A 21700-nucleotide genomic window follows, 5' to 3' on the forward strand; every position below is an offset into this window, starting at 1 on the left:
AATTGCATTGCAGCAGCAGCAGCAGCAGGAACAGTGGGTAGATGTGGCAGAGGTGGGTGGCAGCCAGTGGTTGGGGCATGCCCTGTTTGGCCATTCCGCACACAGACAACTCAATTTGGGGCTCTGTAGATTACGTTGCCAGATCCTTTTGGTAGGGTAAGTATTATGACTTTGCGATTGGGAATTTTGTATGCCATATCCTCTCTGACAGCTCGCTTGGGCGGACTCCCCAAAAAGAGTATTTCACATTCTTCCTATTCCAAATATTTCACCCATTTCCCATTGCCTACTTCAAGGCGTCTGCACAGCCAATCCTTATCCTGATGTGACTGCCTCCTGCCGCCTAATTAGTTGTTTGTATTATCGGAACTTCATTATATTCACATTCATTCATATGCATACACAACCAGTTCCAACCAGGCCCAGCCAATTCTACCGAAAATAAATCAGGGCCCTTAAGCACGCAATGTCGACGCCCACGAGGCGTATGTGTAATGTTTATTGTCTGTATGTGGAATGGGGAATGGGGATGAACCCCACTGACTTCTTTCATTATGTCTGGGGCGTACGTTTAATTGTTTGCCGTAATTTATACACGCATTAATTGCACATTTTTCTAAGCGCCATAAATCTGCGGCTCATTGGAAACATTCTCTTTTTATTAATTTGCCACAGGAGGTTGGCTGCAGTTGGGCAAAAAGGTTAAAGCAAATGTGTGAGAATATTGTGAGAATTCTATTAGCGATTCTTGGAACCGAGAAACATAAATATTCATTTGCTAAAGCAGTTGATAGTGTCTGAACGAAGGGCACACACACTGCTAATGAGATCTGCTTAAGCGGCTCGAAGTGAGACTTGTTTGGATTGTGTAATGGTTTTTAAGGGCAACAAATTGGCAGTGAAAATGGATTCTTCATGCGCCAATCGCAAGTGGAATTATTCCTAGAGCAGCAGTGAATTTCGATTAGTTGACGCCTGTGTTTGATACTGGAAAGATTTCCCCAAACTTCTCGCTGGAAACACTTGACTTCTGACTCGCTCCCATCATGAGGCTACTGCTTTGGCTAACAGTTCTGTCGATCATGATTATATCCATACTTAACAGTGAGTTCTATCTGACTTCAAATCTTTGAGACATATTTTCTTAATACCAATTTCTTTTAAATAACAGTTCCGAGTCGTTGCAGAAAAATAAAAGATAAATTGGTGTGCCAAAAGTATTTTACATTGTGTTTATTTCATATGATTAAGGAGCTAAAACAGAGAATTGTTTGCATTTTTTAATGGATTGTAATTGGCACGAAAAATGCATTCTTCATGCTCTAATCGTAGGTCGAATTAAAGAAGCTATGGCTGTCCGATTCGTCAAGGTTTATGCACGATTAGGGAAAGGTTTTTTCAAGATTTTGAGACTGCTGAAACTGTTTTTTCCATCATAAGAATAATTCCTTATCCAAATATAAGTTCTTATAGGTATAATATGAGCATACTGAATCAAATCTGAAGAACGGGAAAAGTATGTACAAATTTCTTGCATAATTTCAGATAATTTATGACTTTTCCTGTACACTTTGATTGCAATTTTTAGCGTAATATTTCATGGCAATTCATTTCGCACTCCATCCCATAACTTCTGCTTTGGGGGTACGGTACCGGTACTAACCCCCTGCATTGGAAGACCATATATCCTCGTTGAATTCCATTCCACTTTTGCGGTTGTGCCCATTTGATGCCACACTCATGACGCCGCTGATGATGATGATGATGCCGCCGCCCATTGGTCAGCGCGTTGCAATTTCGCCGACCAATTCCGTGGCTCTGGATTGCGGCACCCAGCTCCTCCTGCGCCAAAAACTGGCTCGGATACCCCCTCCCCACCACTGCAGAGCGTTTCGTTCTCCGGCCATTTGTCGAAAGCAATATTTTCTGCATGCAAACCAAAAAATTTGCATATAAATGCGAAAACGCATTCAAACTAACAACGACCAAAAGGAGGAGCGAATGCAGGACGCGGACGCGGATGTGGATGTAGACTGGGACTGGGACTGGAACTGCAAATGGAGCTATAGCTGCAGCTCCAGCAAACTGCTCCAGCTCCAGCTCCGGGGTGTGCTGGAGCACAGCACAGCACAGGGAAGAGGTGGGCACCGAGAGGAGCAGGAGGCTTCATTTGCAGTGAAATAAATAAAGACGGGGAGAAAAAAAAGCGGACATTTTCAGTGCGAAACGCGCCATCGAAAATGTACGAAAAAGTAATTAACTTGTGGGGCCAAAACCCGCTGAGAGGAACAAGCAGTAGGAGTAGGCATAAAGGGAGCAGAGAAAGAGCTACCACCAAATGCAAATTTGGCCAAATGCACATTGCACTTTCGGCTAATGGCGGCCATTGGCGACGTCATCGTTGCAGGGCCAATGGTGCACAGTGGAACCAAATGGGATCATCAAAATTGCTTGGAAAATATTGATGCAGAAATATGTGGGGATTAAGATTTTATAGTGGTGAGCTGATGTGGTGATGTTATTTATATACTGTTGGTTATAGAAAAATCTTGGTATTCAAGCGGCAACAGACTTCTGAGACCATAAGAGGCAAACGATTTCCTAATATTCGACTCCCTAAAATTGGTTGGTAATTCATAACATCAAATAACTAAGTAGAGCTCAGTTTTAGCCACTGAATTTTCCAAATAATCTGGAAAATGTATTAAAATTGAATTGATGTCAATAATATTTTCAGCTTTTCTTAAGATGCTCGCCCACTGTGGCGGGTCGGCCATTGCCCACACACTCATACAGACATATACATGTGCAACACTCAATCGCATGCAGACCCAACCACGCCTCCTCTCCCCCTTCGGCCCACTGTAGTTTTTCCACTTCTACACCCTAAACGTCCCTCCCAAAACGCTCTCTATATACATACATATATATGTATGCACACACCACCCCTCCACATCCCTCTGGCCGAGCACAGACACCGCATGGCCGACAAAATAATATCATTTGACGATCAAAGTAATTATTTTGCTTTGGTCTACAGCATAATTGCGGGTTCTACGCCGACTAGGGGTTGTCCCGGGGTCGGAGAGTAGTGCAGATGGGCCGGGGTAGAGGAGGAGCACACTTGGTGGCCAGAACCATTGGACATTGCATGGCCGTCGCTTTGGTTGGCTGATTGCCCTACCAAATGTACAGTGGTTAGGCATTGATCATAATTTATTTATAGCTAATAAAATATTTATACAAATTATTGTAAATTATGAAGAAATGAGAAAAAATTATTAAGATTAAAAGAATATTTGATTGATTTAATTCTATACTATTATATATATTTGTTTATTGTTTATTATAGCAATTTATTATTGGTTTTTATTACTTGGTTACTTTTTGCTTCTATTTGATATGTAATTCCCCTTTTTAATATGTAAGTTCCCTTTTTTTCCCACTATTCTCTGTCCCAATATGCCATGGAAATAGTCGTAGTTCGACCGGTTGGTACTTGCTACTGGTTTGTTCTCCTCTTCCAGTGATGTTTGCCTTTTTGCACATGGTTGACATTTTGCCCAGCGCCATTTTGGCCATGTTGGAACTTGGCTAGGGACAGAGGGGCACAGGGACTGGCAATGCGACTGGGAGTGGGAGTGGGACTGGGAGTGGAAGTGGGCCTGCACTTTTCCAAATAAAATCTCGCGCACTCGCTCCTTTCGGGCCAAGCCAATGCTGTAAATATGCAAATGCATGCAACAATTTCCCCTGGCCAGACGCCATTTTGTGGCATCAACTTTTGTGCGCCGCTCCGGCCGCACACGAGAAACCCAAATAAATTTATGTCATTCTTCGAAACGGAAAATGGAGAGAGAGAAAAGAGCGACAGCAACCAAAACCCCAAAGGAAAATTGAGAAAATTTTCAAATTGCATGCCAAGCGGAACTCACGAAAATTGAGTTGAATTTTTCCTTATTATTTTCGCTACATAAAATAGGTACATATATTTATATATACATATATAAACTTATGTGCATGGACTGGAAGCATCGCCTGTTTCCTAATTACAGTTAAAAGCTCTCGCTCTCTCGTTCTCTCTCTCTCTCTCTCTGTTTGAAGCCATTAAAAAGTTAGTCTGAAAGTTTTTCCTTGGCCAATTGTTGGCAAAGTGCTGAATTTTCGGCTTTTCCAGCGTAGTACATGAGGAAGTTCATTTTTTTGTTCAAAACCAAATTAAAGTGCATGGAATGGGTGCAGAATCTGGCCGTATCTATGGATTCATATCTACATATCTCTTCACCAAAACTCAATCGAAACTTCAAATGAAAACTGTGCAAAAGCCAACTCGGAAAAAAGTAATCAAAATGCAAAACAAAAAAACTCAGACAGCGGATGCAGGAGCAGGAGTCAGAGCATCAGCAACAGAATCAGAATCAGCAGCAACAGCAACAGCACCAGCAAATATGGCCTCGGGGCATACCGCCAAACTGCATTCCAAATCAACAACAGAAGCTAACAAAACATGCATCAAGCTCATCAACATCCCCATCAGCAGCGGCAACTGTGGCAGCAACAGCAACAGCAACAACATCATGCAACATGATGGTTGCCCGCCAACAAAGTAGCAGCCGAAAATGGACGAAGGTGGCGGAGGCCTAACCCGATCTATGCCCAAGACTTGCCCAACTATCGAAGCAGACAGACAACTATTTTAGCAGCCACTGCAACATGGAGTGAAGAGACCCAGACCCGACACTTATTACTCACCAAACCACTCTGCCAATCTGCCACTCTGCCAGTTCATAATGAACTTGAGCTGAGGCCTTTGATTGACTCAAAGACGGGAAGACTCGCGGCCGCACCGCGCCTTGCCTCGCCGCGCCACGCCGCGCAACTTGATTCGCGTCTTCGCCATATTTGCAATGAAAAATCACAGTCGTCGCTGAGAGGCTCGAGGTCTGAGTCTGTGGCTCTGGCTGAATCTGAAGCTGAGGCAATGAATGAATGATGAATGCCTGTTACAGTCTGCCTCTCCCTGTCGCAAACTCTTCGGGGCAACATGGAAGCCAACAGTCGCAGGCCGCAGAGCAACATCTAAATGTGAATTTTATGCATTTTATACAAGACGAAGATGGAGACGAGACGCGACACAGTGGTCACAAAGGATTGAATCCCACGAAGAATTACAATTTAGGGTTGAATAAAAATTATTTATAGGTTTATTTCTTTGATTAAGGAAATCGTAGCAAAAATCTCATTATTGGTTGTGAAACATATAAAATTTAAGTGTATCGGGGACTCACACATTCAACATGCAACATTAAATGAACAAAAATGATCCCAATTGGGCCCACTGTGCCGCCACACTGTGGAGAGGATGTGGCCCGGCTTGCGCAACATGTAATCCTTGCTGTGGCATGGCGGCATATATACTCGCACAATCCATATACGAAATATATGTAGCTCTATATATGAAAACATATATAATATAAAAAGTGCTTTAGGCGCGGCACAGCTTTTTCAGCAGCGCAGCAGAAGCAGCGGCAGGCGGCAGATGGCAGCTGAAAGATGCAAAGATACTCGCACTCGTCCGTCAGGAGAGCACAGGAGTATGATGACGGGAGACGCCGACGATGGCGATGAACAACATCGAATGCTGACTCCGAGGAGGGAACCAGGCCATAGCACATACTCGAATAGGTTGGAATCGGAGGGCTATAGACGCTGAGAGATGGACGGAACGAAGTGCAGACATTGCGCATAATTTCGCGTACGTTTTGTGAATTTGTAATTTTGAAATTATTATTGCCAAGGCGGTGAGAGCTGAGGGCCGACGATGGGATGAGGTGAGAAGCAGCAGCAGCAGCAGCAGCAGCAGCAGAGACCATGTGAGCCATGTTCTTTCAGGGTTCCTTTTCCACTTCTACCTCTCGCCACTTCTCTGTTGTTGGAACAAATTGAGTCTGATTGGAAGTTTGTGCCAAGTTGGCTCTTGTGAAGCTCTTTTCGATTTGATTCGCTGCAAAACAACAACAAAAAAAGACATTAGCAAAGAGGGAAAACAAGAATGTCGAAGGCGTTGCCCGTTTTTATGGAATTGGAAACTTTGGGAATATGCTTTTGGTGCGCTTTCTGTTTTGGTTTTGCTTTGCAGTTTTGCTTTTGTTTTTCGGTGTGGTTTTTGGGGCTGAGGGCACCCACACGATACGACAAAGTTATGGGGCGGCCTTTCACCGACCGACCTCATGGAAAATCTCATTCTTCCTCACACACAAAAGAGAGCGATCCATTAAGTGAGCTTTTGACCAATTTTTTAACGCCGCGCTTGCGGTTATTTACACGGCATCACTCACACACAAAAATGATTCTCATAAATATGAGAAGAAAAAAAACATTACATCCGCAAGCCCGAACCGCACCGCACCGAACCCATCTCATACCATCCCAGAGGAACTCAACTGAACTGAACTCTCAACTGTTTACTCATGTAAATAATTAAGCAAAATAATGGCGCTACAACAGGAACAACAAAGAAGGACCTTCGTTATGCGGCAGTGATTTTTCACACATATACTCGTGCACATGTGAGTGTCCAGCTGTGTGGATGGGTGTGTGAGTGTGTGTCATCTGGACAAAGGAGAACCTTGCGACTAAAAGGTACTCTACCCGTTATTAGGGAACGCCGGAGACAGCCTCCTATTCGTAGAATGAGAACAGAAGACGAGAATGCTGTAACACTATTCAAGCTATAGAACCATGGACGCTAGCGGTTATTTTTATATGGAATATATAATTCTATTATATCTTTTACATTCTTCTACACCAATACAACATACATACCCTGGTATTCTACGATTAATGGGTATTCAAAGAAAAAAGACAAAGTGACGTTCAGGTTCATTGTTGTGGGTCCTTTTTGGCCATCAGCACGCGCTGCCCGCAACTTTCGCTGCCCACCTCCCTGCTGTCCACCTCCTTGCGTGTCTGGCGTGTGAAAAAAAAATGGTCAGCTTTATTTTTCATATTGTTAAGCAGACAGCAGCCGCCCACACACACACACACACACACACACACAGATTCACAAGGGAGCACACACGCACTCAGCCTCATGCATTTTTTAACAAATTTATTGGGCGTAAAAAATTATATTTAATTGTGTGTTTGGAATTGTTTTCCGGGCTAAAGGTTACAAAAGACCCAAGCAATGAGCCCAACGGGGGCAAAGGATTAACAGAAGGAGGAACGGGGATAAAGGATAAGGGATAGGTACAGCTTTCAGCAGATCATTCATGGTAGATTTTCATGAGTATATGATGCTCATGCAACTAAATAGAAAATAACTAAAGTTAAAGTAAAGATAAAGTAAAGTCAAATTCTAACGATGCTTAGCAACATTTTGTTATGCACAAAAATCTTTAAAACAGTAAACCTTGAAGACACCTTCAACCACCAATTCTAAGGCGGAAAACCCATCCTCATCATCCTCATCTTCAGCGACCACAGAAAAGTGCGGGCAAGTTGTCTTGACTCGTATTTACCTTGGCGCAAATAACATTTGCGAGGCTAAAAAGTAAAATTGTAAATGAATTATTGGATCCATTAGCAAAATCCATTTACACAAATTTAATGCCAAAGCAGCTTTCTCTGCAGCACCAGCGTTCCCATCTTTCATTTCGGGTTCGTTTTCGTTCGCGTTCGCTGCAAGAAGAACTTTACACACTTCGTTGAACTTTTTGGCAGGGCTCGAAAAGGCAGCCGGGAGATGGGAGATGGTTTTTGAAAGGGTTGAGGATGAGGTGGAAATAAAAACTTAACAATTAAAAAATAAGCAAACCCAAAAGAAAACATTTTTAGATTTACGCATAATGCGCAAAGGGTTGTCTCTATCGTTCCCAGAGAGTTCTGTTCTACTTTGGGAGTTCCACCTCCATTTCCGGTTCGATTTGCATAGCAAAATAGACAGACAAATGTGAATGTTGCTGGATGGTCTGTGTATATGCCCCGTAGCGTGTATGGCCAGACTTGTAGAGGGATGGTTGTCTGGGATTGGGGCTTCCTGTCACAATATTATCTTAACTTTGCCAGCCTTAAGTGCTGAAACTTCTACTCAAAACGGGGCAAAGATGCAGTGGCTCTAAAGGGTGGATTCCAGACCGTTCAATGTTCAATGTTTTATATTATTAACCATTGGTTTATGCTATTAATGTATTATACGCGATATGGATTTCCTGTAACACAAACAAAAACCACAAAATTTATTTACACTTTTTTGTTGTTGTTGTTTTGGGCTGCTGACTAACTTTTGCAATTTATTTACAAACCACTTAATTTGTTTTTATTTAATCAGATTCTGTTTTAATTACATTCTATACGCCGCGTTAAATATGAAATTAAAAATGTATACCTATATATACATATATACTTCGATTTCGAGTACGTTTTTTTTGGTGCGTACTCGAACGATCAATATTTATTGGAGTGTCGCCTGGCGCTGCTTTTTAATGCAATTACGGACAATGCAAACAATTGGTTTTTATAGACTTATAAACCATTTTTATAGGCAACTGTCTGCTTCTGCCCTAACACTCACACTCATCCTCGTACACTTCTCGTCCCAGATTTATGTTCTGCTTTTTATTTATATTAACTTTTTTCAGTGTTTTTCTTCTCTTTTTTTGCTGTTGTTGTCCAGTGTGTACATTAAGTGGCATTAATTATTATTTATGACATTGTTTTTGCCATTCAATTTTTATGATATTTTTCAATAAATTAATGCCATTATGAGTTTTCTTTTGTCTTAAACTGAATTTCATATATTATAAAAATTAATTAATAACTATAAAATTGTTGATGCTGAGAACAAAACCTTAAACTGCAATCGAAAATGGTAAACTATTTTAAATGTCTGTAGGGGACTTGACGTGTAGAATGCTCCACTATATTTGTCAGATTAATTTTATAGTTTAGGGAAAACATTTCTTCCAGAAAACTCAATCTCTGATACGTCAGATTATGCTGGATAAGTCTTGCATTCTATAGCCAAATTCAATGGAATACCGCAGGCCACATATGCCTCATTTCGCCACTGAGTATCCGCACATTAAAAGATAACATGACAGCTACGAGAAAAAAAAGTCCCATTTTGATTGACCACAAAGCAACGATATTGATTTACAGCAAAAAGTGCGCTCACAGTAGTGCAGATTGGTCGGGGAGGAGCAGAGAGGTGGCAGCAGCAGGAAGGGTAATAGTGAGCCAGGGCCAACTGTCGCCAGACGCCACTAGGGTTTCTCTTCTTGGCCTGACACTTGAGCAGAAGCAGAGACCTGGGCCAAATCACATAACCCTCAGCCGAGTGGGTACCCCGAAAGCCAGGCCAATAAGCAAGTCAGTTAGCTGCAACTGGTAACCCGAGCAGCAATGGTGGACGGGGGGACGGGTGGACGGGGGACAGGGGACAGAACGTTGACCAAATCGACGCCAGAACAAATTGAGCAGAAAACCAGAAGGCGCCATCGAGACAGAGAAGCAGAGACGAAGAAGAGGTGACGTGTGATGGAAGTGGTAAAATCGAAGGATGTGGCAGGGGGCATGGGGCATGGCGCAGATCGAACCTTCCTTTTGGGCCTGGTATTTTGACACTTGCCACTCGTTCTGGCCAAAAACAACAGTTATTTAGGCTTATAATGAATATGAGCAACAGACCGAAGGTCATCCACGCACCCAGCTCAATGGCCACAGCAACAAGAAGAAGTCCTTCAAGGTTTCGTATTTAGTTCTCTGCTGCTCTGGGTCGGGTCTCGCTTGCTGGTGACATGTGGCGCCACGGAGTCATCCGCATAAACCAAAGCAATTTCCGGAACTGGCAACGAGCAGAGAACTAGAGCCAGCTCATCAATAGACAAATTCCGAACTTACTTTGATGCCCAGGCCTAATGAAGACAGCAGCAGAGGCAACAGCAACAACAACAAGATATTCTTGCCTAATGAATGACAGTTCAGGGAATCATCAAGCTCTAATAGAGAGAGCCCTGGCCTGACTGACTGACTGACTCCCTGGAATGAAGCCCTGACCGGGCAGGGCACCAGCACCCTCCAGAAAGACATGGATAGCTGAAGAAGCGAACTTTGTCTCTTTGTCTCATTAAAAAATTAGAATTTGAGGCGAGCTACATTCTTCTTTGAGTGCACTCTATAGCTGGTAGTAAGATGGCAGGGTAGTGGGATTACACTATGAAAGTTGGCATTGATGAAGACGAAGTAGGAACTATTGGTAGAAAATTAGGAAATATATCATTAAAATTAACCATACATTTAATTGAATAAATATCAGATTATATAGAAGATAGACATATAATTAGAGATAAATTTACATTGGTATAAAAGGTATAAGTGTTCAAGTTACCAGTTCTATAGCTAAGACAGGGAGAAGCTTTATTTTCTGGGTATACGATTAAATAAATTATAGGAGTTATTTTTTTATTTTATTCTTTTCATGGCAATGTCTCTGATTGAGGATAATGAGCTTTTTAATCAGCCCTCAACTATATTGAGCTATCCATTAATTTGAATCATTTGCTATGTACCCAAAAGAGTATCTTAAGGTCGTCTTTGGCTAATACAATCTTTCTTTTTCCTAAGTTTTTTTCAGCTTTATCCATTTCCTTTTGCGCTTAAATCAACAATTTTTAATTTCATTTTTCAAACGTCGCTTTGATACCTGCACGCCGCATTAACACCCCACCCATCCTCCCCAAACACCAGTGTTCGAGTCACTCACACCTCCCCAAAAGTCCAAGGCCCGACCCTGACAGACGGACTGACTGATGTACTGACTGAGGGACTGATGGACTCACTGACGGACTCAAGGCCCAGCCCAGCCCTTGGCTGATAATTTGATATGCCTCTGTCTGCAGAGGGGGGAGGGTTCATCAGGGGGGTGCTTTAATTTTATTTGCACAAAAATGCGCGTCAATATTACCGAAAAAATACATTTGGACAAGGAAGCGTCGCCTCGTGTTGGCCGTAATTTCTGTTTGTGTGTTGCTTTTTTTTCGCTCTGTGGCCAAAGCAAATAAAATTCATTATGAATTTCTAATTATATTGCCCGCCGTAAGGCAACCCCCCATGAAAGCCCGACAAAAAAGCTAAAAGTTGCCTCAAAAAAGTTTACATTTTTTTTCCTCCCCCTCCACCCGCACTGAAAAAATGTCAAGCCGCACATTTGACAATGATGAATTTGCTTTGGCGATGGCTTCGCCTTCGGTCCGGGGCTTTGGCCAGCAACCCCCGGATGGCCGAAAAACAAAAAAAAATGCCTCAGATAAACTGATTAGGCACATCAATTGGGCAGCACTCGCACTTTGCCGGAGGAAAAGGAAAACCTTCACCTAATGGCAATTGTTTTGTGAAAATTGAATTTCCTTTTGTACTCCGACATTGCATTGTCTGCCTGGTTACAGAAAACTTGGAAGCGGAAGCGGCGGCTGTCTAATTAGAAATATGAAATAAGGCAAATGTTTTCTGCGGTTTTCTGCACCTGCTACCTCCAAGATAATGAGGCTGAAAGGTGAAACAGAGCCTGGGGGGTGGCATGACGTCGGTCTGGAATGGGGCATGGGGCATGGGCATGGGTGTGCTCCCTAAATTGGTAAAGGTATTTATTTAAATTATTATTGGACTTAATTATACGAGTAACAAAGTTGAGTCGCCAGGAATGTCAAATAATGGAAACCAATTTCAAGTTTTTGGCAAAAGGATGGGGAGTTTTTTTTTTCTTCTTTGAGTGGCACAATGTGACCAGCTTTTGAGCGGGAAGGCAAAATACCTTAAGCTGGAGAGCCATTATAAGAGTACTTAAGATTATTTACGTTTGAAAAGGGTTCAGTAATAATTGTAATAATAAAAGTAATGTAAGCGATGGCTTAGTAGTTCTTAAATTATGATCCTCAGACACTGTACAAAGGAGAGAGTGAAGCCAAGGCAGATACAGATGAAGATTGAGGAAAAACAATTCTAAAATCTGCTTTTAACCATTCTTATCTGTACAGTTTAAGTACAAAGTAATTAAGCAAAAATCCCTACAACGGAAAAACCCCAATAACCTTCCCCCAAAATATACCCCAAATATTTCCGCCCCACGAAAGTCCATCAAATCACATTAAATAAATGAAAGTCAAACAGCACAGATCATAAATGTAATACAATCTCCTCATTTAGCACATTAATTTCACACATTTAACTATTTGGCATTGGTTTCTATTTGCCCCACATTGACTGACTGACTGATGGATGGATGATACTGAAACTAACCAAATGGACGGCGAGCAAACAAAAAGCAAAACGGGTAAACCATAGTTTATCCCACACAGAGATTTGTGGTTATTAGACAGTGGACATCATTCTGCCATTCGGACTGACCAAAAATAGCGACAGTCAGGAGCGGCTTGACCTATTTTATCTGCTGCACAAAGATACAGAGAGAGAGAGAGAGAGAGATATGAGGGTGTGAGCAGACAATGGGATGATTTGATGCATGCCGCTGCGGCTCGTTGATATAAATCAAACAACAATGAGAGACACAGATACAGATAGCACAGACACACACACACACAAATGTACAGAGCACACACTCGAAATCGGAGGACATTGAGGATAATGCCTGCCTGCCTCTCAACACGAACACGCCTCTGCCATTGTGAGCCTGAGCCTGAGCCCCGCCCCGCAACGACTCGTTCAGTTTTGGCTCTGTTCCGCCCCATTGTCAACGCTAAGCAGCGTGTGAGGATTATTTCGCATTCTTTTGCAGGACTCTCTCCATGTCCTTTGTATAATTGGTTGTGTCACATACGCCATCCAGCATCATGCTACCTCATCAGATCCACATACGCAATCCCATGCCCATTCCCCCCCCCCCATTGTCCATTGTTGTGACTGTTGTCATTAGCTGTCGTTCCACTGTGTTCCACGTCCTTGTACGGCTTTTGGGCCCCAGACTACTTGTAGACACAGCACAGCACACAGCGTAACATCTTTCGGGGCTTTGTTTTGGGTATTTAATGCTTCAATTGATTTTTGATTTAAGTGCCTCCCCGTTGACGTCGTTGGCCCAAAAGATCAGAGCCCAGACCCAGACAGCTGCTGCTTGGTCGGCAACCTTTTCGTGCATCAGAAGCTGCCCAGCAGGTTGCCTTTGCCCTTCGTCTAAGTATCTTAAAGATCAGCTCGGGGCCAGCTAATTGAAAGTCTTTCACATTGATGATAATGATGATGCTGCGTAAAAAGTGAACCCCCAAAATGGATCATGAAGAAATAGAAGGAAAGAATAAATTCAAGCAGGCAAATAAGCCCACAGAACCATTGGTTTTGGGCAGCCTAAACGATGTCAGATTATGGTAGAATTATCGGCATAGAAACTTGTAACAGAGCATCGCTTTATTTCCTGTTTTCGACACACTAAGAATCTTTGAAATGCCTTCTTTGAAGGTTTACTGGCAGCGTGAAAAGTACATCCAAATGTACCCCGACCCCAAACTTCCAGTTGAGTCACAACATAATTCTAGAAGTTTATTTACTGCTAAACACGGAGCAAAACAAATGACAGGAACTACGTAATACCTGAAAACCTGATAATGGCATCATCAGCATCAGCATCCATACACACTCGCTGGCACTCTCTGTGTGAAATGAAGATAAGCAACGCGTGAAGCAGAGCCAAAGATTTGAGAGCTCAAAAGCTCTGAAAGTGAATTCCCGCCAGACAGTTGCCAATATTCAGTCATAACGTCAGGACGTACATATGTCTGCTGTACAAATATCTCCACGGAAAATGAGATTACCCTTGCTCTGTTTACTGGGGCTGCTCAGCCTCACCGATCTGACACGCGCTGCCAGCAATCTGATCTGTTACTATGACTCGGCCTCGTATCTGCGTCAGGGTCTGGGTAAGCTGGTGCCCAACGATCTGGAGCTGGCCCTGCAGTTCTGCACTCATCTGGTCTATGGCTATGCGGGTCTCAAGCCCGGCACCAATGAGCTCTTCAGCCTGAACGTGGATCTGGACATGTTCCATTACAAGGACATAACGAATCTGCACGCCAGATTCCCCCAACTGAAGATTCTGCTGAGTGTGGGCGGTGATCATGATGTGGATATGGCGCATCCAAATAAATATGTGGAACTGCTCGAAGCGAATCGCACCATCCAGCAGAACTTCATCGACAGCAGCATGATACTGCTGAAGCGGAATGGCTTCGATGGCCTGGATCTGGCCTTCCAGCTGCCCCGGAATAAGCCCAGAAAGGTGCACGGATCCATTGGCGGCTACTGGAAGCAGTTCAAGAAGCTCTTCACGGGAGACTTTATTGTGGATCCCCAAGCGGAGCAGCACAAGTCACAGTTTACGGATCTGGTGGCGAATCTACACACTGCCTTCAGCAATGCCAATCTGATGTTAACGCTGACTGTTCTGCCCAATGTGAATGCCACTTGTAAGTAGAAGGGGATCTCCAATGGAGCTTCATGATTTATTATATTATTTCCTTTGCGTTTAGGGTACTTTGATGTCCCCAAGCTGCATCCCAAACTAAACTACATCAATCTGGCCGCCTTTGACTTCCACACGCCTACGCGTAATCCCGAAGAGGCCGACTATACCGCACCCATCTTCCAGCCGGAAGAGCAGAATCGCCTGCCCCATTTGAATGTCGAGTTTCAGGTCAACTATTGGCTGCAAAATCATTGTCCTGCCCAAAAACTGCATCTGGGAATCGCCAGCTATGGCCGTGCCTGGCAACTAACCAAGGATTCCGGTCTGAGTGGCCTGCCTGTGGTGCCTGAAACCTATGGACCTGCTCCAGGTGGCCTACAGATTGGCAGTGCCGAGGGTTTGCTCAGTTGGCCGGAGATTTGCTCGAAACTGGCACAAAACTCCACAGCTGTGTATAGGGGAGCCACAGCACCGCTGCGCAAAGTCACAGATCTGACACAGAAATACGGAAACTACGCTCTACGTCCGGCCGATGAGAATGGCGATCATGGCCTGTGGCTAAGCTACGATGATCCGGACTTTGCGGGCATTAAGGCGGTGTATGCCAAGAACAGGGGACTCGGCGGCATGGCGGTGTTCGATCTGGGCTACGATGACTTTCGGGGCCTCTGCACCGGCCAGAAGTTTCCAATAATACGTTCTATTAAATATTTCATGGGCTAAATGGGCGCTTTCCACTACAGTTGTACGTTCTGAGTGTGATTGCAAAATATAATTGTAAATTCTAATCAGCGAACGCATTTCAATGCTTCTAATTTGTTTTTACTCTAAGTATTTTTATTTTCGATTCCGAATGGCCTCATACACTTGACCCTCAGTCCCCCAGTCTCGTCATTAGCTGAGCTGTACACTCCATTAAGTCATTGCGAGAATAAGTAAACAAAACTTGAAACGGAATCGACTCAGAGTCGGACTCAGACTCAGACTCGACTCGTGTCTGTTCTTGCTCTCTCTCTCCCTCTCTCTTTCTGTCTCTCCGCAAGCAAAGCTTTGCTTGCTTGAGCTTTTGTGTGTTGTCATTGCTTATCGTTTTGTTACGATTTCGGTTTCCATTTCAGTTTCATTTTCAGCTTTAGGCTGCGACTTTAGTTAGTTCGATTTCATTTGATCGGCGCTGCGGTTGTGCATTAATATCCGAGTGCGAAATGAAGCTGTTGCTGTGGCTATCGTCTGTCGCGTGCCTCCTTGTGGCTGGCACTGAAGCCGCCTCCAATCTGGTCTGCTACTATGACTCCTCCAGCTATGTGAGAGAAGGTATGTAAGCTGCTGCTGCGACAGCTGTAACCATTAACAGGTGTGTGGCTCTTGGGTAACAGTGGTTTGTGTGAGATGTGGATACACAATTGTAGTCAGGGGGGGAATACATTTTGTAAGTTTATTTGCACAAAGTGGAAAGAGTAAAAAGTGATCTCATTTAGCTATTAATTATTCCCTTATTACTATTCGTTAGTAATTAGCTTGCTTGAATTTACATAATATCAGTTGGTTCTTCCCACATTTTCTGTCTCTTATTGTCTGTAGCTATGTAGCACCGAACCCTAAGGTACCTTTAACCCTTCCAATGTATAGCTTAGTCGGCCCTCTAAAACGAGCGCAACATAAATAAATACTTTGATTAGCATGTGCCAAATTCACACACCTCTAAAAAACCACAAACAAAAAAATACCCGCTAATCAAGTTACATAACCATTTGTGTATTCAAAACAAAACTGGGAATTAATTCAATTCAATTCTGAATGCTTATCGCACAGCCAGATAGATAGAGAAACTGAAACCGAAACCGAAACGGAGAGGCGAAATCTAGTTCTGCTCAATCAGGAGCCCACTGTCGGGGGAGAGGTCAGTGGCTTATCGGACAAGTTTTTTTTCACCCAAAGAGAGCGACGACTCTGAGAGAGAGAGAAACTCTGCTCTGCTCTGCTCTGATCTGCTCTCCCGCTGAGGCTCTGTTGTGGATGCAGACAAAAGACCGTAAACAGGGTTGTACGTCTTAAAAGCTAATTAGAGTTTGAGTTTTGAGTTTTCAGTTCACTTACCAAACAATAATAATGGGCAGTAATTATGGAATGATAGGCCACAAATACGGCAATGAGTTAAGTATTTTGATGCACTGAAACTGATCGGATCGGATGTGATCTGTTTTTGAAAAATGAAAACCAGAGCGTACAACACACAGCGAGTCCAACACGACAACTGCCCCAACAGGCAGAGGCGGCTTGACGCTTGCAGAGATTGAAACAAGTGGCAAGCAGAGCAGCAAGTGACTCAGCAGCGTTGCACAGTGGGTTGACCATCAACAAATAGGTCAATAATATAAGTCAAAATAAGCTTATCCAGAAATATATATAGAAAATGGCATACTTGGGATTTATTTTAGATTTCAGTGGTGAAAATTAAACGAAAAAAAATATCGCAGCGATAATTCTGAAGCTTCTGAATTTATAAGAACTTCAACACAGACATCCCTAGAGAACTTTTGACACCCACTGTGCCACGCACCCAACTGAACAACAATGAACCGCTCGCTGGGCTCACACTGTTGGCGTTCAATTAAGCCACTGAAAACGGCGAGACAATGGAGATGACAAGCCGCACAGTGCGGTGGGGTTGGGGCATGGCCACGAGAGACAGCTCAATGCAGAGAGAGAGAGAGACGGAGGGCAAAAAGATCTTCGCTTGCGGTGGCGGCAGTTTTGTTGAGTGGAGAGGGAGAGTGTCCGCTTGTCCGCCTGTCCGCTTGTCCGCATGTCCGCTTGTCCGCTCTCAGATAGTGTCAAGCAATGCGCTCGCTCTCCATGCTGTCGAGCTGACAATTATTTGTCATTCAAGCCATTGTCAGGGGACTGCACTGCAATTTGTCGTGCATCTTATGCATATTAAATTAAGCGAAATACCCAACCCAACCCAACCACAATAACCCCACACCACACCCCTCCATACGCTTTGCAGGTTTGGGCAAGCTGCTAAATCCCGACTTGGAGATCGCTTTGCAATTTTGCACGCATCTGGTGTACGGCTATGCGGGTCTACGGGCGGACAACTACCAGGCGCACAGCCTTAACGAGAATCTGGACATCTACAAGCATCAGTACTCGGAGGTGACAGCCCTCAAGCGCAAGAATCCACATCTGAAGGTGCTGCTGAGTGTGGGCGGTGATCGTGACATCGATGTGGAGCATCCCAACAAGTATATTGAGCTGCTGGAGGGCGAGAAGGTGCGACAGGTTGGCTTCATTCAGTCGGCCTTTGCCCTGGTGAAGAACTATGGATTCGATGGCCTGGACCTGGCCTATCAGTTCCCCAGGAACAAGCCGAGAAAGGTGCATGGCGATGTCGCCACCGCCTGGAAGAGCATCAAGAAACTCTTCACGGGTGACTTTATCGTCGATCCACAGGCGGCTCTGCACAAGGAACAGTTCACGGCATTTGTGCGCGATGTGAAGGACTCCCTCCGAGCCGATGGCCTGCTGCTCAGCTTGACTGTGCTTCCCAACGTGAACTCTACGTGTGAGTAGCAAATAGTTGTCCCCTTCGAATACAGATATATCTGCAATCTGACTGCCACCCTTAGGGTACTTTGATATACCCGCCCTAAACGGCCTGGTGGACTTTGTGAACTTGGCCGCTTTTGATTTCCTTACGCCCGCCCGTAATCCCGAGGAGGCTGACTTCACCGCACCCATCTACAATCCAGAGTCAAAGGATCGTCTGGCCCACTACAATGCCGACTACCAGGTGAACTACTGGCTGCAGCAGGGCTTCCCCTCCAGCAAACTCAATCTGGGCGTGTCCACCTACGGCAATGCCTGGAAACTCACACCCGATTCGGGTCTGGAGGGTGTCCCAGTGGTGCCGCACACGGATGGTGCCGCCAAGGAGGGCTCACAGTCCCAGAAGCCCGGTCTTCTCAGCTACGCCGAGATCTGTGGCAAGCTGGTCAATCCCCAGAATCAATATCTCAAGGGTAATGATTCGCCACTGCGTCGTGTCACCGATCCCACCAAGCGCTACGGCAGCTATGCTTTTCGTCCCTTGGACGGTGCCGTCACCGAGGGCATCTGGGTGAGCTATGAGGATCCCGATGGCGCCTCCAACAAGGCGGCATATGCACGTGTCAAGAATCTGGGCGGCGTGGCTCTGTTCGATCTGAGCTACGATGATTTCCGTGGCCAGTGCACGGGCGATAAGTATCCCATTCTGCGCGCCGTCAAATATCGTTTGTAAATATGAAATTTGAAGGAGATTTTTGTACTTGGAGGATTAATTGTAATAAAGTTTGATTTTATTTTAATTATTTCTGCATTCTATATCAGGGGGGCAGTACTGTAAGCTGGACAAATATTTACCTAATAGTTTTCCTAGAATTTTCTAGGCAGTTGCCTTTTGTCGAGTGTCAAGTGTGCCACAAAAATCTACAAAAATAAATTTCCAAACTAAATAGGCCAGTGATTTGTTAGGCAGCTTTGAAACTACTCATTTTCGTTTTCAAAATTAGTTCTGTGCTCTTTTTCTTATAAATTTCAAGTTCTTCGATTATTTAGCCTTGTAATCGCAATAATTTCGGTAATCTGTGAGCCAAAATTCGGTCAAAATATTTATCCCCCAGCCGGGTACATATGAGTCGTCGCAGCAGCGGCCTTGCTAATTCGTCGACACCTTGGCAGAGTCTTATATAGTGGAGACTTATCACCAGCCCAGCTACTTCCCGGCCCATAAATAGCTGCTGAAGATTTGCGTATTTAAACAATGAGTCGCTGGGCATTATCGCTCGAGTAAACTGGAAGTAAACTTAAAGTAAACTGTGGGTATACGTATCGCTGTTTCTACTGTGTAAATTACCCGCGCGCCAGAGTGATCTCATTGAACTCAGTGTCAGCCTGTCACTTGATCGCAAACAATTTCGTTGAAATTTCTTGATAATAAGTCCCACGAATTACGTTTCGCTGTCCGCCCATTGTACGATACGATTCGTTTACGGTGTACGGTTCGGGGAAACGCGGAGACGACTCTACAAAAGCTCTACACAATCCATTTGCAGTGCCATTTGAATTCAGTTTTGTTTCGCATCTCGCCAGAGACGGACATAAATATCACCTGCCTAATTCGCCCTCGTGAATCTCTCCTCCCGTACTAAGCCTCTCTCTAAGTCTACACGATGATGTGCCGCCGCTCTCTGTGGCTCGGCTTGGGGCTGAGTGTCACGATGCTCTTGGCATCGCTGTCGTCGGTGAGCGCGGCTCCTAATCTGGTGTGCTTCTATGACTCGCAGGGCTTCCAGCGTCAGGGTGAGTGCTCGAATGTTTTGTTGCTCTCCCCCCAATTTAAACCTGCCTCTCCCCTACCCCCACCCAAGGCCTGGCTCAATTTACAATGACGGATATGGAATTGGCACTGCAGTTTTGCACACATATAATCTACGGCTATGCGGGTGTCAATGCGGATAACTCGGAGCTGCAGAGCATCAACAAGCGGCTGGACTACGAGCAGCGGCACTTGGCCCAGTTCACGGCGCTCAAGGAGCGCTATCCGCACATCAAGTTCCTGCTGAGTGTGGGCGGCGATGCCGACCAGAACGAGGGTAATCAATACATCAAGCTCTTGGAGTCTGGACAGCAAGGTCACCGTCGCTTCATTGAGTCCGCTCGCGATGTGGTGCGTCGCTTCAACTTTGATGGCTTGGATCTGGCCCTGCAGCTGCCCAGGAATAAGCCACGCAAGGTGCACGGGGACCTGGGCTCGACCTGGAAGAGCTTCAAGAAGTTCTTCACCGGCGACTACATTGTGGATGCCGATTCGGAGACGCACAAGTCCCAGTTGACGGCTCTCATTAAGGATCTGAGCAGTGCCTTCAAGGCCAACGATCTGCTGTTGAGTCTCACTGTCCTGCCCAATGTTAACTCCAGCTGTAAGTGGTGCATACAGTCTGTACAGTCTGCTGCAGAAACATCTTCTTAAGCAATTGTCTCTTCCCATATGTAGGGTACTACGATGCCCCTGCCATTGCGGCCAGCTTGGACTTTATCAATCTGGGCACCTTTGATTTCCTCACTCCCCAACGCAATCCCGAAGAAGCCGACTTCTCAGCGCCGCTGTACGAGGCCTTTGGCCAGAATCGTCTGGGCCACTACAATGTCAACTATCAGCTGGAGCACTGGCTGCTGCAGCGCGTGCCCGCCAACAAGCTGAACATCGGCATTGCCTCATATGGCAGGGCCTGGAAGCTGTCCGCCGACTCTGGGGACACGGGCTTGCCGGTGGTGGCCGCCACAGAGGGCGCTGCACCGGCCGGTCGTCAGAGCAAGTCGGAGGGAATGCTGAACTGGGCCGAGATCTGTCAGCTGATGCCAAATCCCAGCAATGCGAATGCCAAAGGAGCCGACGCTCCTGTGCGCCGCGTGCTCGACCCCACCAAGCGCTACGGCAGCTACGCCTTCCGTGCCGCCGACTCCAACGGCGAGCACGGTCTGTGGATCAGCTACGACGATCCCGACTCGGCGTCCAGCAAGGCCTCGTATGTGCGCTCCAAGAATCTGGGCGGCGTGGCCTTCTTCGATCTGACGCAGGATGACTTCCGCGGCCAGTGCACCACCGATCGCTTCCCCATGCTGCGTGCCATCAAGTATCGCCTGCTCTAAAGACCATGAAGACATCAGCCATGCAGCAGCAGCAGCCACGCAAATGTCACAATGATGGGGAGGAGCAAGGAGGCTCCAGCGGGTGTTCCAAATGTCACCCAATGGCTCTGTCTCTCTCTCTCTCTCTTGCTGTCTGTTTGTCCCTTTTTGCAAATTAATTACAAAGTTGTAAACTAAAATGCACCGCAAATTAATTCGATGTGTGCTTGGTCCATGGGATTAGGGAAGGGGAAGGGGCCTGCGGGGTACATCTCTCTGGGCTGGGGCTTTAATTGCCTCTTTGCATTGAATTGTTTGGCGCCCACGTCTGTGGCAGTGCAGTCGGGGCGAACCGCTCCGCTCGCTTTATCATCTCGGACCCATCTTGGTCAAATGGCATTTTGTGGTGGCCTTTTTTTTCGGTTCGCTTTGCTTTGCTTTGCTTTGCAGATTTCCAGATTTTGTCTCTCGCAAATGTTGCAGCAGTTGCAACTGCGCAACTTGGCTTTGTGTAATTGGCGCTACATACGCGACGCTGCAAGCCGGACTCTA

At 45.2% G+C, this 21700-nt stretch overlaps 3 protein-coding genes and 1 long non-coding RNA gene across 5 annotated transcripts in view; 3 read left to right on the forward strand and 1 right to left on the reverse strand.

The window, feature by feature from the left end:
• The window catches only part of LOC111069084 (carboxypeptidase N subunit 2), a 52390-nt gene extending 35652 nt beyond the window's left edge, over window positions 1-16738 (reverse strand). The window contains exon 1 of one of the 2 annotated variants that reach the window (XM_022358975.2): window positions 16571-16738. The gene's annotated coding sequence lies outside the window, so the exon portion shown is untranslated. Of the gene's footprint in view, window positions 1-6825; window positions 6970-16570 lie in introns of those variants that run through there. The other variant, XM_041593746.1, reaches the window with a different exon arrangement.
• Window positions 947-2106, forward strand: LOC111069086. Its single transcript, XR_002607251.2, has 3 exons — window positions 947-1104; window positions 1172-1516; window positions 1589-2106. It is a non-coding gene; the product is annotated as an uncharacterized LOC111069086 (long non-coding RNA).
• Window positions 13729-15261, forward strand: LOC111069085 (chitinase-like protein Idgf1). Its single transcript, XM_022358977.2, has 2 exons — window positions 13729-14474; window positions 14538-15261. The coding sequence occupies exons 1-2, from the start codon at window positions 13784-13786 to the stop codon at window positions 15194-15196; spliced, it is 1350 nt and encodes a 449-aa protein (XP_022214669.2). The 5' UTR covers window positions 13729-13783; the 3' UTR covers window positions 15197-15261.
• On the forward strand, window positions 15610-21363 carry LOC111069093. Its single transcript, XM_041593831.1, has 6 exons — window positions 15610-15787; window positions 17484-18041; window positions 18106-18756; window positions 19682-19819; window positions 19888-20439; window positions 20514-21363. Exons 1-6 carry the CDS (start codon window positions 15679-15681, stop codon window positions 21167-21169), a joined length of 2664 nt encoding a protein of 887 aa, XP_041449765.1. The 5' UTR covers window positions 15610-15678; the 3' UTR covers window positions 21170-21363.
• Window positions 21364-21700: the final 337 nt, after the last annotated feature.

The sequence above is a fragment of the Drosophila obscura genome, unplaced genomic scaffold (assembly GCF_018151105.1).
Source record: "Drosophila obscura isolate BZ-5 IFL unplaced genomic scaffold, ASM1815110v1 contig_200, whole genome shotgun sequence".
In the NCBI taxonomy this organism is placed as follows: domain Eukaryota; kingdom Metazoa; phylum Arthropoda; class Insecta; order Diptera; family Drosophilidae; genus Drosophila; species Drosophila obscura.

What these genes read in the sequence shown, in the direction of transcription:
- LOC111069085 (XM_022358977.2), top strand. Translation starts at nt 13,784, where the DNA reads ATGTCTGCTGTACAAATATCTCCACGGAAAATGAGATTACCCTTGCTC. An exon ending in GCCCAATGTGAATGCCACTT is followed by an intron (nt 14,475 to 14,537) that starts GTAAGTAGAAGG and finishes CTTTGCGTTTAG; the next exon opens with GGTACTTTGATGTCCCCAAG.
- LOC111069093 (XM_041593831.1), top strand. Translation starts at nt 15,679, where the DNA reads ATGAAGCTGTTGCTGTGGCTATCGTCTGTCGCGTGCCTCCTTGTGGCT. An exon ending in CTCCAGCTATGTGAGAGAAG is followed by an intron (nt 15,788 to 17,483) that starts GTATGTAAGCTG and finishes TACGCTTTGCAG; the next exon opens with GTTTGGGCAAGCTGCTAAAT. An exon ending in CGCCGTCAAATATCGTTTGT is followed by an intron (nt 18,757 to 19,681) that starts AAATATGAAATT and finishes CCTCTCTCTAAG; the next exon opens with TCTACACGATGATGTGCCGC.